Below are 14,466 nucleotides of genomic sequence, written 5' to 3'. Positions count from 1 at the left end.
ACTTTTCCTATTTCGTGGTAGATAACGTGTGAGTTCTTGGGAGGCTCGCTAAACTAATCTTTTTATAAAGATCAACCTAGCCAGAGCTTTACTTTTCTTTATTGAAACTCAAATCTCTTGTCTAGGAATAAGCTTCTAGACACGTAATTCAGTTTCTGGAATGTATTTGCCTAGGAAATCTCCTTCTAGGCTCTGGACTTGGATACTGGAACTAGTGAGACGTGGTCTCAAATATACGAAATATGACCAAGATTGCTTTGTCTATGGACACCTGACTGTGAGACAATGGTCTTCAAATATACGATATATATTCAAGATCGCTTGAACAAAGGGGACTATAACTTGACCAAGATCACTTGGTCTATGGGACAACTAGTGAGACGTGGTCTCAACAATATGATAGATGACTAAGATCGCTTAGTCAAAGGGCACAGAGCAATGAGACAAAGGGGTCTCAAAGACAATATATGTGACCAAGAACGCTTGGTCTATGGCACTAATAAGTTTCTAAGGTAAGAAACTTATAATCTCAAGGGAATTCTTTTCCCTGCACTTGTCTCACTTCAAAGAGGACTAACTTTGCAAGTGAAATATCTGATAGGCAGATTGCTACAAATGGGAGATCATATTTTTTTGGGGGAGAATGGGCTCTCCTTATATACATTTTGTGTGGGAAAGTAACCTAGGTTCACAAACAATAAAAAATAAGGAGGACCAATCAAAATATTGGGTCAAACCCAATAAAAGAATAAAATACAAGTGAAAGATGGAGCTATGACATCATTGTGGAGCAGAACATTCTGGAATGTGGAGTAATGACATCATAATGACATCAAGAGTGACATCATTGTGCAGCAGAATATTCTAGAAGGAAATGACATCATGAATGATGTCATTGTAGAGTAGAATAATCTAGAGCTTGATGACATAATATCTTTCAACAGAATACCTGCAGGAGTATCTGTGGAGTCTTATGACATCATAATGACATCATACCCTATGGGTACAATTTTATGAAGTGTCAGGTGAGTCAAAGCATCCTAATGAAAAAGTAAAGTAAAGAAACACTAGAGAAAAGTAGGTAGCAAAAATAAGACAGTTGGCAGGAATTGAAACACAGTCAAAATAATGCAGTTGGCAGGAATTGAAACACGGTCTTTTTGGATAGGTTTTTTATTGGCTTTGTACTTTTCTCTATGGTTTTCTCTAGCCAAAGTGAATAAGCCAAAGGCAAGGCTATACCTTAACCTTCATTTCCCTTCTCACATCAACTAGGTCTAAATGTGATTCCATCTCACATTAGACTTTTTCCGTCAAAACGTATTCAGATCATGAAACTTGGGGAAAACTAGAAATATGGACCATGGTTTGAAACCAAGGTATGGGTTGACTAGTCTGAGGACTAAGCTAGCAGACTTTATCTTTTGAGGGTCACCTAGTATTCATGTCCATGCATGATTCCCACATCATGCAGAACAGCGCACTTTTGGTTGTATCTGGGTAGGTGCTCTTTTCGTATTCTGAAGAAAATGTGATCATCTACTCATTTGTCTAGGGGGCCTATCCCATGGTGCCTGAGTATCTTGGCGCCTGCATCTGCTACATGCCCATAGGCGCCTGCCAAAGGCGTGGCACTGAACACTGTGCAAGTGTCTACACAGAATTCAGTTTCCAAAATGTGTACTGCGGCAGTTGGCCATTGAGTGAAGTGGTATGGTTCGGTAAGCTTCAGTGATGTCATGTGTTGCGACTTCGGAGCCTGGTGGAAGTCTCACTATGAGCAGGTATATAACTGAGAATTTTCCCCATGTGGTGGGGAAATCATTGGCATTGATATATGAATTGATAGATGGGTTGGGGAAGTGGGGTTCTACGGAGAGGGAGAAAGAGAAATTCTGAATTAATCTGAACTTTCCTGGCTTGCCAGGCTTTGGTATAATAGAAAGGGGGGAGGTTTGAAATGGTCCAATAAGATTTGAAAGAGTGTCAGCATTAAAGGGCCCTATATATTGTGAATTTTGGAGTTCTTTAAGTATGCATGCATCGAATTGATCTTTGTACGTGATAATGGAATCTTTGTTAGAAGGGGATTGGGTATGTGTAATGAATGGAAAATTTAAGTGAAAACCGGAATGTATACCTTCAGGTACTTTGTTGAAACATGGTAGTAGGTTTGCTTCAGTGAGTTCTTTGGCCCATGCATCTGCTTTGTAGGGGGTGGCAGGATTAAGCCTTCTGAGCTCTAGGGCAATACTGGGCTCTATGAGTGACAGTGCCGCAGCCTGAACAGATGTGGCATGAGTCATGCTTTGTGCTGTTGCATCCTTCTCTTTGCCAAGCTGTACATAACTGCTTGCCTTCTTTAGTCCATAATGCCTTGTTGATGCGCTCAGTGATAGTGTCATGCTTTTTGTCCCAAGTGTGGGGGGTGGTGCACTCAGTGACTCGGTGTGAGCTGTACCTGAGGCAGACTGCACAGCATGAGTTGGGGGTATTGGGGTCTTGTAAGACTCTCAACTTCTTGATAGGTCTCAAGTTTGGAGCTGGAGAGGGTGAGCACTTTTGGGTGCTGGCCAAACGGCTGTGATGCTTTGAGTCTTTGTTTGGGGCTGTTGTGAGTGAAGCCCCAGACTGTGCAGCAAAGGTGTGATGCATGAGTTTGTTGGGTTATTTGGGAGAGTATGTGATAGCCCAGTTGGGGAGGGACAATTCAGGGGGGGGGGGGGGGCATATGATGGCCAAGAAGAGATTGGTTTGGAACTGTGATTGGCCCAGGAGAAGTAGCCATAGGTGTGGCATTTTCAGAATGTGATGTCTGGGTAGTTTGGATGTTATGCCAAACAATTTGTAGGGTAGGGGGTTGCGATGATTGCAAGATGTAAGAGTTAGGTAGAAGGGGAAATTCTATAAGCTTAAGTTCCTGAGATGTGTTGGGTGTGTACCTGGATTGATAACTGCTGGTATCTGAATTAATTGATGATTGTCTTATGGGCTTCGTTCAAGAGATCTTGATTGATACTAGCCAAACTCCAGCTAGCTGAACGACCGCTGGGTGCCATCACCTCCTTTGCTGTGCTTGGTAAAGCAGGATGGCTCTTTTTTTGTGGATGTCAAAATCATGACACCATTGATGGTTTTGTAGAGCCGACCAGAAGGTGATGTGCATGTTCATCCTGTCTTCTGGCCAGTCATTTTCTTTCATCAGGGTGATCATATGTGGGGCTGCCTCATTAAACTGCTCCCAGGTGAGGTTCTCGTCCTTTACTATCTGGACTTTAGGGTCTCTGGCTGCTCCTGCTGGAATCCATTTGTGGAGGCCATCAGCCATGGGGAGCATGACAAGGGCATCTTCGTCGGCTGTGAAAGCTATGTGAGAGGCCTCTTCCAATCTGCTATTAGTGAAGTAGAATAGTTTGCAGTACTCGCCAGATTTCATCTTGCGAGTGGCATATTGACAAGGGAGAATGATGGGGTCAGATGGAACATCGATGTCACGGATTGGAGCATACTTAGATTTATTCTTTTTGTGCTCTTCCATTACAGTGGCTTCTTGCTCATCTAGGCGAGTTCTTTCTTTTTGAGCTTCTGCTTCTTCTGCTTGTCTGTGTTCAGCTTCTGCAGCTCAAGCGTCTTCTTTTAGTCTGGTTGCCCAGCAATGTTTGTCTGCATCATTCTGAATGCGCCAGAGGTTGGCTAAGAGCTCAGCTGCTACATGGTTGTCAATTGTGTCATTGACAAGTTGGGCACAAGCTTCCTCAAATTATTCTGATTCAAAGTCTGGAAGGATTGCAAAGTTCAGATCTTCTGCCAGGAGGGGCATTGTGATGCACATTGGAAAGCAAGATAGAAAGAGATAGTGTAAAGAATAATAGGTATTGATAAATGACTGGAACATCGACTACTGATGTGGGTGAGGCAAAGGAGTGTTACGCCACATTGCTTACTCAAGCGTAGACTCAATTCTGCGCCACCTCGTGCCTTGGATCACTCAGAACACCAACTGCGGTTTGCCAGAACACCAGAACGGCAGTTGGCAAGATAGTCTTGAGCATGTTTAAACATCCGTGGTGCCCCATACGAACATACCAACGACTTTAGATCTCGGTGAATGTTGCCTGACCTGATCGCTAGCAGTAATCTTTTAGTCCTGAAAACACACTTGAGATAGATGACTGTGATGCCTCCATGGCCAAGATCCACCAGCAAGTCAAAAGAGGGTACCAGTGTTTGCACGCCGCTATAATATGTATATATTATTGTCGCTGAGCATCGTACACTATTAGGCAAAGGCAGCGCCCAAGAACTCCTCGATCTCTTTCTTGTGCTGAGCCTATTCGCGTGGGTTAGAGCGCTTATAAACAATCAAAGACCGAACTACTCACTTTGCTACCCGTAGCGACAGAGCCCGTCGGCTGCCTTCCTGCGTAGTACGGATATTTACCTTTATGGTACTGCGTCTCATTGGCGGCAGTCAGAATACGAGGTCCAACATAAGTCCACGCCCCATTATTCAATGGTTCCTCCTACATACAAGTTAGATGGAATACTGGCAGTTGACACAAAGGTCTACCTGACACCAAAGTATATCTGCATTGGGATACTTGTCAAGATGAGGAGTGATCTGCAAATGTCAGTAAAAACACTGTAGACGATCAAACGAAACTGACTCACGAGGTCGTAGGGGAAGGGCGAGATCTGCTCAATTCGGCTGATGACCACATCTTTGATGCCCTTGGCATCACGCTCCTGGATGAGGGTTTGGTATACTTGACCTAATCCTATGTTGAGTTCACTCGACAACTAAACAAACAGTACAGCATACCGGTGCAGAGGATGTGACGTCTCACTTCCTCAGCAGGCACTAAGTGTTCGGGATGGAAATCAGGAATGTAGCGTTCGAAATGAGTGTCGCCGATCATCTCCGAAAGATCCGAACGAGCATTTGTATGGCGCAAAAGTGATTTCGAAAAGAAGATAATGAGTGGTTTGCGGAAGTCGCGGTGGATTTGACGACGAAGAACATGGAACTACAAGAAACTCAGTGAGATACTCACGAAGCCGAAGGGCAGAACTTACATAATTAGCGGGGGTACTAAGGCGGCCTATCAAATCAGTTTCGTCATGAGGGTTAGAAAGATACGTACGTCGGATACACAACTTGCATATTGCAATCTTGGTGTTGTCTCTCAACTTTCTCCGGTGTAGGGAAAACGTTGGGGTGGTCATCGCAAAGTTGGAGGAAGCGCTCAATCCTTCCACTTGAATGTTCGGGACCTTGACCATCGTATCCGTGTGGCAAGCTCATAACAAGGCCGGAGCGCTGTAACCATTTCCGTTCGCCAGAGGCGATGAATTGATCAATGATGCACTGGGCGTTATTGGCGAAGTCGCCAAACTGCGCCTCCCACATAGTGAGAGAGCTTGGTGAAACTAACGAATAGCCTAATTCGAATCCAAGAGTGCCGTATTCGGATAACGACGAGTTGCATACAACAAAGCGAGCTTGATTTGAACCGAGATCATTCAGAGGGATATATTGCTGTTCATTTTTCTGATCGTGAATGACAGCGTGCCGTTGAGAGAATGTACCTCTCTCCACATCCTGACCGGAGACGCGCACGTGTATCTTTTCGAGTGCGAGAGAGCCAAATGCGAGAGCCTCAGCTGTAGACCAATCGATGTTTTGACCTTCTTCGACTGTCTTGCCACGCGCGCCCAGGATACGAGCAAGGTTGCGATGCGGGGTGAAACCAGGAGGATATGACGAAATGGCCTTTCCAATACGCTTGAGAGTTTCTTCATCAGAACCTGTCGCACGGGTTGGCAGCGTCTCTTCTGCCAATTGTCGAGGCGAGGGGAAACCCTGCCAAGATGCGGATAGCCATTCCTTACTGGTTGGAACGTAGTCCTTTGCCGCAGCGGCTGCCTTCTCCAGCATCCCCCAGACCCACTTCTTATGCTCCTCGATATCCTTCTCAGTAAAGGTACCACGGCCGACCAAGAACTTCGTGTATTGGGTAAGTGGTGTTGGTTGCTTTTCAATCGCCTGGTACATCCGGGGTTGAGTAAAATGGGGCTGATCCGTCTCATTATGGCCGTAACGACGGTAGCAAACAATGTCGATGACAACATCACGTTTATACTTTGCACGATAATCAGCCGCAAGTTGACAGACAAAGTTGACAGCTTCAACGTTGTCACCATTCACGTGGAAGATTGGGGCATCTATGGACTTGGCTATGTCGGAAGGGTAAGGAGTGGAACGCGCGAAACGAGGGTCGGTAGTGAAACCGATCTGGTTGTTCACAATGAGATGGATAGTCCCACCAGTACCATAGTTGGGTAAGTTGTGGAAGCCCATGGTTTCATAGACGATTCCTTGTCCAGCGAATGCGGCATCACCGTGCAGCAGTACACCCATTGCAGTGTTGTGAGTGGACTCATCACCCTCAACGTTCTGTATGGCATATGTCTTGCCCAGGACAACAGGATCCTCGGCTTCTAGATGCGAAGGGTTGGCAACAAGTGACAAAGAGACCTTCTTGCCAGATGGTGTTGGGCGAACATAGTTTGCACCCAAATGATATTTGACGTCGCCCGCTGGGTTATCGACATCAGTACCCATAAACTCGTTCAGAATGGCTTCAATGGGTTTGCGAATGACGTTGCCAAGAACATTAAGACGACCACGATGAGGCATGCCAATCGTGACATGCTTGACACCATGATCGACGGATCGGTCGATGAGCGCCTTCATGCCGGGAATCAACGCCTCACAGCCTTCCAGACCGAAACGTTTTTCGTTCGGGTACTTGCTTGCAATAAATTTCTCGAACGACTCTGACCAGATAAGACGATCAAGAATCATGCGTTTCTCCTCCACTGTATAGTTCCAAGGCTTTGGAATTTCGACACGCTCTCTGATCCAATCGCATTGCTCTTTGTCTGGGATGTGAACATACTGAATGCCCACAGCGCCACCTACAGAGAAAATGAGGATTTTGATCAGGTAAATATAAAAAGATGACTCACAGTATATCCGCTTGAGAAGTGCAATGATCTCCCTCAAACTCATTGATTTCCGGTCCTCTGTCGCAAAATGAGGGAGAATACCTGGTCCAAGAGCGATCTGCTTGTCCAAGTCACGCTCAGTGAATCCATACCGGCTTAGTTCAAGTTCGGGAGGGTTAACATCTGCGAGATCAGCATCTAGAATGCCGAGGGGGTCCAGTTCGGCGACATGGTGGCCACGAACTTGATAAGCCCGCACAAGTAGTTGAACCTACAAGGGATCAGCTATCTAGTACCACAAAAGAGAGCAGAAGCCACACCTTCAGATGGTCATCAAGCTCAGAGCCTCCGCCGGCATATAGGGCAGGGGCACCATCCGCAGGGGGTGTGATTAGGCCTGGAGGTGGCTGGAATGCTTTGGCGCTGGGGAGACCGTGCTCCATACCAGAGAAGTAAGCGTTCCAAGAAGAGTGGACAGACTTTGGATCTTGTTTCCAATGTCTGTACATTTCCTCCGCGTAGTAAGCATTTGTGCCGTTTGCGAAGGGGTCATTCGGAGAAGGTGGTGTTGCGGGAGTGGCTAAAGTCCGCTGCCCAATTGTTGGAGTGAAGCGAGCACCCCCAGTAGCGCTGAAGACACTTGGAAAACGCCGTATTGTAGTACGCGGAATCATTTTAAAGACGACAATGTCGACAGCAGTAGCAAGGGAGACGGGGAAAGACGTAAGCTTTGGTACTACCGCTACCATACCCTACCCGGAAATTGCCGATCATCACCAGAACCCGGCTCCCGACTCTGTCCGGCTTGACGTTTGACTCCCAGCTCAGGCGTGCTCAATTCTTACGATGTCAAGTTCAAGGTGTGTCAAGTCCCACCGTGCCTTGAGCCAAACAACATAGCCGACCGGCGAGACCCCATTTGGGTTGCCGAAACCACCAAAGCAAAGACGCCGTCACACCAATGGACTAAGTTTGAACATAGAAACTTCACTGTGGTCCACTGACCAGTGATGAGCTATCCAGCACGGGACATAGTATACAACCCTATTAATTCTTCGCAGGGCATATATATAATGCCTTACAAGACATCAATGGTGCTCGGCAGAGGACTTATAATAATGCTGCAGGTCATGTTCCACAACAATACAACATGCCATACATTGGTCACAACCACCAGCACATGGCCGCTGCACATGATGACTTGCGAATATTTGAAGCACTGTGCTTGTTCTTGTGAAAGATGCAGCAGTGTGATGACAGTGGTCACCATTGTCGTTATCAGGAAAAATGAAGTGCTCGAGTTCAAGACGATCGCGCTGCGAGATACCTAACATAGACGATGAGGCAGTTAAGAGGTCACGAAAATCTCGTTGTCGCTGCATAACTGTGTTGCACGATGGTTGTTGATAAGGCGGAGTAAGCTTGGCTTCGGCAACCCAAATGGGGTCTCGCCGGTCGGCTATGTTGTTTGGCTCAAGGCACGGTGGGACTTGACACACCTTGAACTTGACATCGTAAGAATTGAGCACGCCTCTCCTCGCAGTCTAGTGTCGGCAGCTTAGGACCGGGACCTGTCAATCACGTGATAATCACGTGTAAACGCGTTATGGTTGACATCCTTTTCTGTACCATTGGCAACAATTCTTTGCAATCAAAGTCCTCAAGTCCTCTTTAAATTGACCCACATCTTTGAAGCACATGTCTGGCACACACAAGATTAAGATCGCCGCGCGCCTGCGACCTCGCATAGAGCACGAGATTGACGACCAAGGAATACAGATAACCCACGACGAAGACGGAGAAGGACCGTCGTGGATTTGTGTGCCCAACCCACGGGATGTGACGCAAGTCTTTCGCTTTCCGTGCGTGCAGTGTTTTCAATTATAGCATGTTTTAGGTGTTATATACAGTGACTTACCATTTAACTAGATTTACCAGTTGTTACGACCAAGATTCTACACAAGAGGAGATCTTTGAGCAGGATGTGAGACCGCTCATTGACGTTGTATACAGTGGTGTCGTATGTCCTCGAATTTTTTATTCGAAATTCTTATTATATCAATGGTCATAGACCGTAACAATCTTTGCATACGGCGTAACGTCCTCTGGCAAGACACACACAATGCAAGGAACAAAAGCATGCCCTGGTGTGATTCCAAGAGTTGTCGAGGTGCGTATACTACACTGCATTTTCCACGTTAAATGATTGCCAATGCCACTGTGACAGGCCATGTTCGAACAGAAAGCAGCGTTACTAAGGTCTAACGTCGAACTCGCAGTATCGTATATGGAGATATATAAAGATGAATGTTATGACTTGTTAGTTGATCGGGAGACGGTATGCTTCAATTTTATTGATCATTCTCCCATGGTAAAGTTGCTGACCGATGTCCTGGGATGTGCAGGCTCCAAAACTTCCAGTACGAGAGAATGATGTAGGCCAAGTCTTTGTTGCAAACTTGAGTTCCGTACCAATAGCCTCAGTCGAGGAATTCACTGCAACTTATTCGTATGTGCTTTATTCTGGTCACTTGCGTCATCGCGGGTAGCACCCAAGCACGCATCTGCTTACATTTGAGTGCAGCCAAGCGTCAAAGCAACGTTCAGTGGGAGCAACGAATCTTAACCGTTCTTCGTCTCGTTCACATGCTATGTTAACACTGGAGGTAACTATGACTGATTCTTCTGCAGAGAGATGTAAGAACCAATCGTGACCTCACAACTTCCCTACGCAATTGATATACTATATCTTTCTAGCATTGACAGGAAAGATTAACCTTGTCGATCTGGCTGGTTCAGAAAACAACAAGTTAACTGGAAATGACCCCACACGGATGGCTGAGAGCGCGGCCATCAATAAGAGCCTGAGTGTCCTCGGGCAGGTTGTACATGCATTGAACCAGGGGGCTGTGCGTCTTTTGGTCAGTTTAGGGGCTTATAAGCTGACGACATGCGCAGTCTCGAATACCATATCGCAATTCCAAGCTCACGCGAATCCTCCAAGACGCCCTCGGCGGGAATTCTGTGGGATTGCTCATTTGTAATCTTGCTCCTGGAACGAAATTTAGGCAGGATACACTGAACACGTTGAAGTGAGTTGGCGTTCGTATGATTAGACCTTTGCCTCGCTCATAACTGCCTTCAGCTTCGCAGTGCGGACAAAGAACGTCGAGAACAGACCGGTGGTCAACGAGCGCGGTGGGTTGCTGGCCAAATCTCGCGTAATTTATGAGAACTTAACGCTATGTAGATATGCGACCCCAGCCCAAACCCCACTTTGCAGCAGTCCTACCACCACCTCCGAAACTTGCACCCGCCGTACTCCAGCCTTTGGAAGCTGTCGCAGGTCCATCACGTGGCCCACGTCACAGCATTGCCCGTGTCGCACCCAGACTAAGCCTCGCTGGTGCAGGTCAAGGCAGATCTCGTGTACCACGCGCTAGTGGTATTGGCATATTTGGTGTTCAGAAGGGACATCGTCCTTCGGGAGTGCCTGCAATTATTAGCGAGACAGCAGAGACAAGCGTTAGCTCAGGGATGATGCAGTTGACAGATAAGGAAATTGATGAGCGGGTGCGCAAATGCTCCTATTATAAATTATCCTATACGTTGCTAAATACCAATCGATAGATCGCAAGAGCCGTCGAAGTTGAAGTTGCACGCCGTCTCAAGGAACGCGAAGACCTTGAACGACAGGAGAAGGAAAATATTGCATTTCAGTTGAATCTTCAAAGAGAGAGGGAACAAGAAAAGTTGAAAGAAGAAGATCGAAAACTTCCGACTGGTGTGCTTACCCCGCTTATGGACCGGCATCGGGATCTGGATAATGAACTTCGTGCGAGGCTCGAAGAGTTGGAAGAAAAGTAGTACGTCTACTCTACCAGCGAGGTTATACCACAGCACTGGCACTGACTGACTTACAGCGAACGCGGGACTAAAGAACTTCAGCTAGCAGATGTGCTTTCACCTGCTTCGCGAAAGAAAACCGGACGTGCGTACGTGATGCTAGCCCGCGCTCATTCCGAAAAGTATGTGCCCGCATCCCGACATGCACTATGCGTCTGCCTAATGACGTTAACAGGGGCGATCTCCAAGTAGCGCTCGACCTATACCGCAAAGCTGAGTCATATGTCCCAGATAACGTCAAGTTGAAAGAGAGGTGGATACTTTTCGTTATTCATGTTTTCCTTTGTATGGCATCCGGGTCAAAACGATAATTCTGACGTATTTCTTTGCTTGCCTTTTCTTGTCTCTGCATGGCGGAATGCATACAACAGAGTCATCGAGATCGAGTGGGCAGTCAAGAATGGCACCACATTTGTCCCTTCTCCGAAGAAGCCCAGAAAGGCAAAGAAGACGAAGGCTGGAAAGCGCACTGCGGCGGGCAAGAAGGTCATGAGTGGAGACGAGGATGAAGAGGATATGCTGATGAACGGGATCCATCAGATGCTGGAAGGCGAGCCGAGTGCATCTGCAAACCCACTGAAGAGGTTCAAAGTCGAGGAGGATATTGTGCAGGCTATGGCTATGTCTGAGACCCCACAGAAGAGGGTGAAGTGTGAGATGAAAGCCGAGGGAGATGTGTGAGCTGTTGTTAGTTGTATAGTGTTGCAATGTCATATATGACCGTTCTGTTATAATTTATCTTCCCACCTGACCATTGGGTGACTACCCATAGTCCAGCTTCGACGGGCGAGAGTTAGCGACACGATCTAATGAGTTGGGCTGGGCCGAGCGTCAGCTCGGAAAGGGACGCAAGCAGATGGAGCCGCTGGGAGGGCGGGACACCTGATTACGAATTCGATCATGTCGTATGACTCTTCGAGATATGATAGAAAAGCAAACAGTAAAATTGTGACAATGTGCCTATGATTAAACTAACTGGTAGTTGTAAAACTACGGTGTTATCAAACGAAATAAAGGGAGTGGTGGGCGGGTATAAAGAATATTTATTCGAGCGAGTGAGGAGATTAATGAACAACGAACTCTAAGTCGTAGCAGTAAGGAGAAAAAAACGAGTGAAGGAACCGAGCAGCGCTACCGCTCAGCTGGCTGGACGTTGCATCAGAGAACCGGTGAACAGATGAGAAAGATATCCAAAGTAATATATAGTAGAGCATCGCAACAATCTTCGTATATCTGCTGACTACTTTCACATGGGAATATTTGGTTTTATCGAGGAAAGACGAATGTATAAACACACTAGTGTTGCGGAAGTCCGATTGGTCCGGTTCAGCAACAAATTTTGCGAACGCTGAACCGGACGCCATGAACGCATTCATGGCGTCCGGTTCACGTCCGGTTCAGCGTTCGAACATCGAACACATTGTAAATATACTCGATTGTACTATAGCTAGTAGTAAGGAGTACTGGTACACTACTGTGAAGCAGACTCGGAGGGGGTGATGCCGTCGATATCTGTCTCATGATCCATGTCAGTAGCTGCATCCGTAGTTACCCCGTTATCCTGGTCTCCTTCACAGTCACTTTCCTCCTCAGAGCCCTCACTCGTGACCACTGACCTGCTAGCCTTGCATTTGTGCAAGACAGCGTTGTTGGGGTCAACAAGCTTGGGTGCAGGGCATGGGATACAAGTCGAGCGACATGCCTGAGCAGGAAGCACAGGCAGTGGAGTATCGTCGTCGGGATCGTTGTACCATCGGATTTGACTGGCATCGAGGAGAGTTCCATCTGCACCCAGACCACACTGGTCAGCCATGTTGTGAGGGGGAAAGCTTGAAGAGAGTTGAGCTTACCTTGAATTTGATCCATTTTAACTTCCATCAAGTTCATGAGTGCCGAACAATTCATGTAGCTACCCTAGAAAAAAAACGATCCATTAACAAATACATTAGCACTAAACCAAATTAACCAAAGTCTCCATACCTTATCAGGTTCTTCCTTTGTAATGTTTGGGTTAGTGGTAGGCAAACAAACCTTCACGGACCTTGCCAGTGTGGCATGGTCCTTGTGAATCGGATTCCAAGTGAAAAAGTTGCGAGTAATCATGTCATGTTCAGTGTATTGCATGTGTGGGTGATGTCATCTCGTATGTGTGAGTAGCCTAAAATGGAAGCAGTTCAAAAAGGTTCGGACACGTTCGGATGCGTTCAATGCGTTCAAGGAATGCTGAACGCTGGACTGGACCATCGGTCCAGTTCAGCCTATACTCTGAACGTTGAACTGGACCGTGGACCAGTCCACGAAAGGTCCGGTTCGAACCGCGGTTCAGAACCGAACCTCCGCATCACTAAAACACACCAGCCTAACAACATTATTTGTTTCAGAACCTTTTAGGTTTGGATGGATGTAAGATAAAAAGAGCAGGTACAGGTTCATGAATTTCAGTACAGACCGGTACTGAGAGGGTCAAGGGGGGAGGTTGCAATGTGCTGAAGTGAAATAAACTTTAGCGACATCCCCAGGAAGGCTGGCAGGAACACAGACAGATATCATTCACCCTTCACTGAATATTTTTCACTTGCTTAGGGTGATGATGATGTGGATGTAGCCTGCTCGAGGGCAAGATATATGAGTCTGTGTTGCACCCAGACGGTAACTGCAGAATCGTATGTGTTGTACAATTCTTAGTTGACCCTCACTCAAAGAGGTATATTTTACACAGCACGAAAAGCATACAATTTTGATTAAGTTCAAAGAGTTCACGGTCACGACAATATTTATCAATGATTTGAAACTGGGTGTAGCACTGTAAGCATATGTAGTGTCAGTGCTAAATTGTAATCTTACGCAATTATTGTCATCCTCACAATTCGAACCATTCTACCCTTTCTAGCCCGAAATATATGAAGATCTTGTAGACTCCTCAAACACCTCACAGGTACCTCAAAGCAAGCGACCGCCAATATATAACTTGCTTCAAATCTTCTTACAGCCTTCTGTCATGTTCCACAACTTGATGATTGTATCTACTTGCAAAACACGCCAAAGAGGTCGGAGCATTGTGCAGATATGGTACCTCTATGACTCAGTACCTGGACTTGCAAGTTCACAACAGTGAGTCATGCTTTGCATCTGTGTTTATCTTACCTTTCAACAAACACCTCATGTATTTCGCCTGGTACCAGTTATATTGCTTCACTTGTGACAGACATCATGCCTCTATGACGCTGAAGATGAGGAATCTAAACTGTGGGGAAAGTTGGTGCTAAGCTAAGCAAACACAGATAGACCCGGGCACGAGTATAATCATTGACCCAAGGGCAGCTAACTGAGTAAAGGGAAACCTTCCTTTGTAAAAAGAGGGACACCAAACAACTAATAAAGTACTAAGGCTAAGTAACGCGCAAAGCGCAAGGCAGGAACGATGCGATATGCGAAAGGCGGATGCGCGAGTGCAAAAGGTGAAAGGCGAGGTGTGTGATGCAAAGATAACGTGCGCGAGCGACGGCGAAGTAGGAATGAGTGAGATAGGCAAAGGAAATATGAGGTGAG

At 46.5% G+C, this 14,466-nt stretch overlaps 4 protein-coding genes across 4 annotated transcripts; 1 reads left to right on the top strand and 3 right to left on the bottom strand.

The window, feature by feature from the left end:
* Positions 1-3,058: 3,058 nt before the first annotated feature.
* On the bottom strand, positions 3,059-3,642 carry EDB93DRAFT_1269939 (uncharacterized protein; the record flags this gene model as incomplete). Its single annotated transcript, XM_041454309.1, has 1 exon — positions 3,059-3,642. The coding sequence occupies exon 1, from the start codon at positions 3,536-3,538 to the stop codon at positions 3,059-3,061; it is 480 nt and encodes a 159-aa protein (XP_041301143.1). The 5' UTR covers positions 3,539-3,642.
* A 168-nt stretch (positions 3,643-3,810) lies between these two features.
* Positions 3,811-7,760, bottom strand: EDB93DRAFT_1269935 (thiamine diphosphate-binding protein; the record flags this gene model as incomplete). Its single annotated transcript, XM_041454308.1, has 9 exons — positions 3,811-4,330; positions 4,383-4,523; positions 4,571-4,621; positions 4,672-4,772; positions 4,823-5,027; positions 5,077-5,092; positions 5,145-6,981; positions 7,033-7,282; positions 7,332-7,760. The coding sequence occupies 9 exons, from the start codon at positions 7,758-7,760 to the stop codon at positions 4,280-4,282; spliced, it is 3,081 nt and encodes a 1,026-aa protein (XP_041301142.1). The 3' UTR covers positions 3,811-4,279.
* A 758-nt stretch (positions 7,761-8,518) lies between these two features.
* Positions 8,519-11,698, top strand: EDB93DRAFT_1186221 (P-loop containing nucleoside triphosphate hydrolase protein). The gene is made up of 14 exons (XM_041450810.1): positions 8,519-8,873; positions 8,941-9,031; positions 9,083-9,181; positions 9,239-9,349; positions 9,417-9,520; positions 9,596-9,708; positions 9,769-9,920; positions 9,970-10,103; positions 10,157-10,209; positions 10,262-10,584; positions 10,642-10,877; positions 10,935-11,039; positions 11,093-11,170; positions 11,289-11,698. Exons 1-14 carry the CDS (start codon positions 8,710-8,712, stop codon positions 11,596-11,598), a joined length of 2,073 nt encoding a protein of 690 aa, XP_041301141.1. The 5' UTR covers positions 8,519-8,709; the 3' UTR covers positions 11,599-11,698.
* Positions 11,699-12,388: 690 nt separating this feature from the next.
* EDB93DRAFT_1256904 (uncharacterized protein) lies at positions 12,389-13,020 on the bottom strand (the record flags this gene model as incomplete). The annotated part of the gene is made up of 3 exons (XM_041454018.1): positions 12,389-12,702; positions 12,768-12,831; positions 12,898-13,020. The coding sequence occupies 3 exons, from the start codon at positions 13,018-13,020 to the stop codon at positions 12,389-12,391; spliced, it is 501 nt and encodes a 166-aa protein (XP_041301140.1).
* Between the last annotated feature and the right edge of the window lie 1,446 nt (positions 13,021-14,466).

The sequence above is a fragment of the Suillus bovinus genome, assembly GCF_016758785.1.
Source record: "Suillus bovinus strain UH-Sbo-P2 chromosome Unknown EDB93scaffold_143, whole genome shotgun sequence".
Lineage (NCBI taxonomy): Eukaryota > Fungi > Basidiomycota > Agaricomycetes > Boletales > Suillaceae > Suillus > Suillus bovinus.
This window is presented reverse-complemented; position numbering and strand designations above follow the sequence as displayed.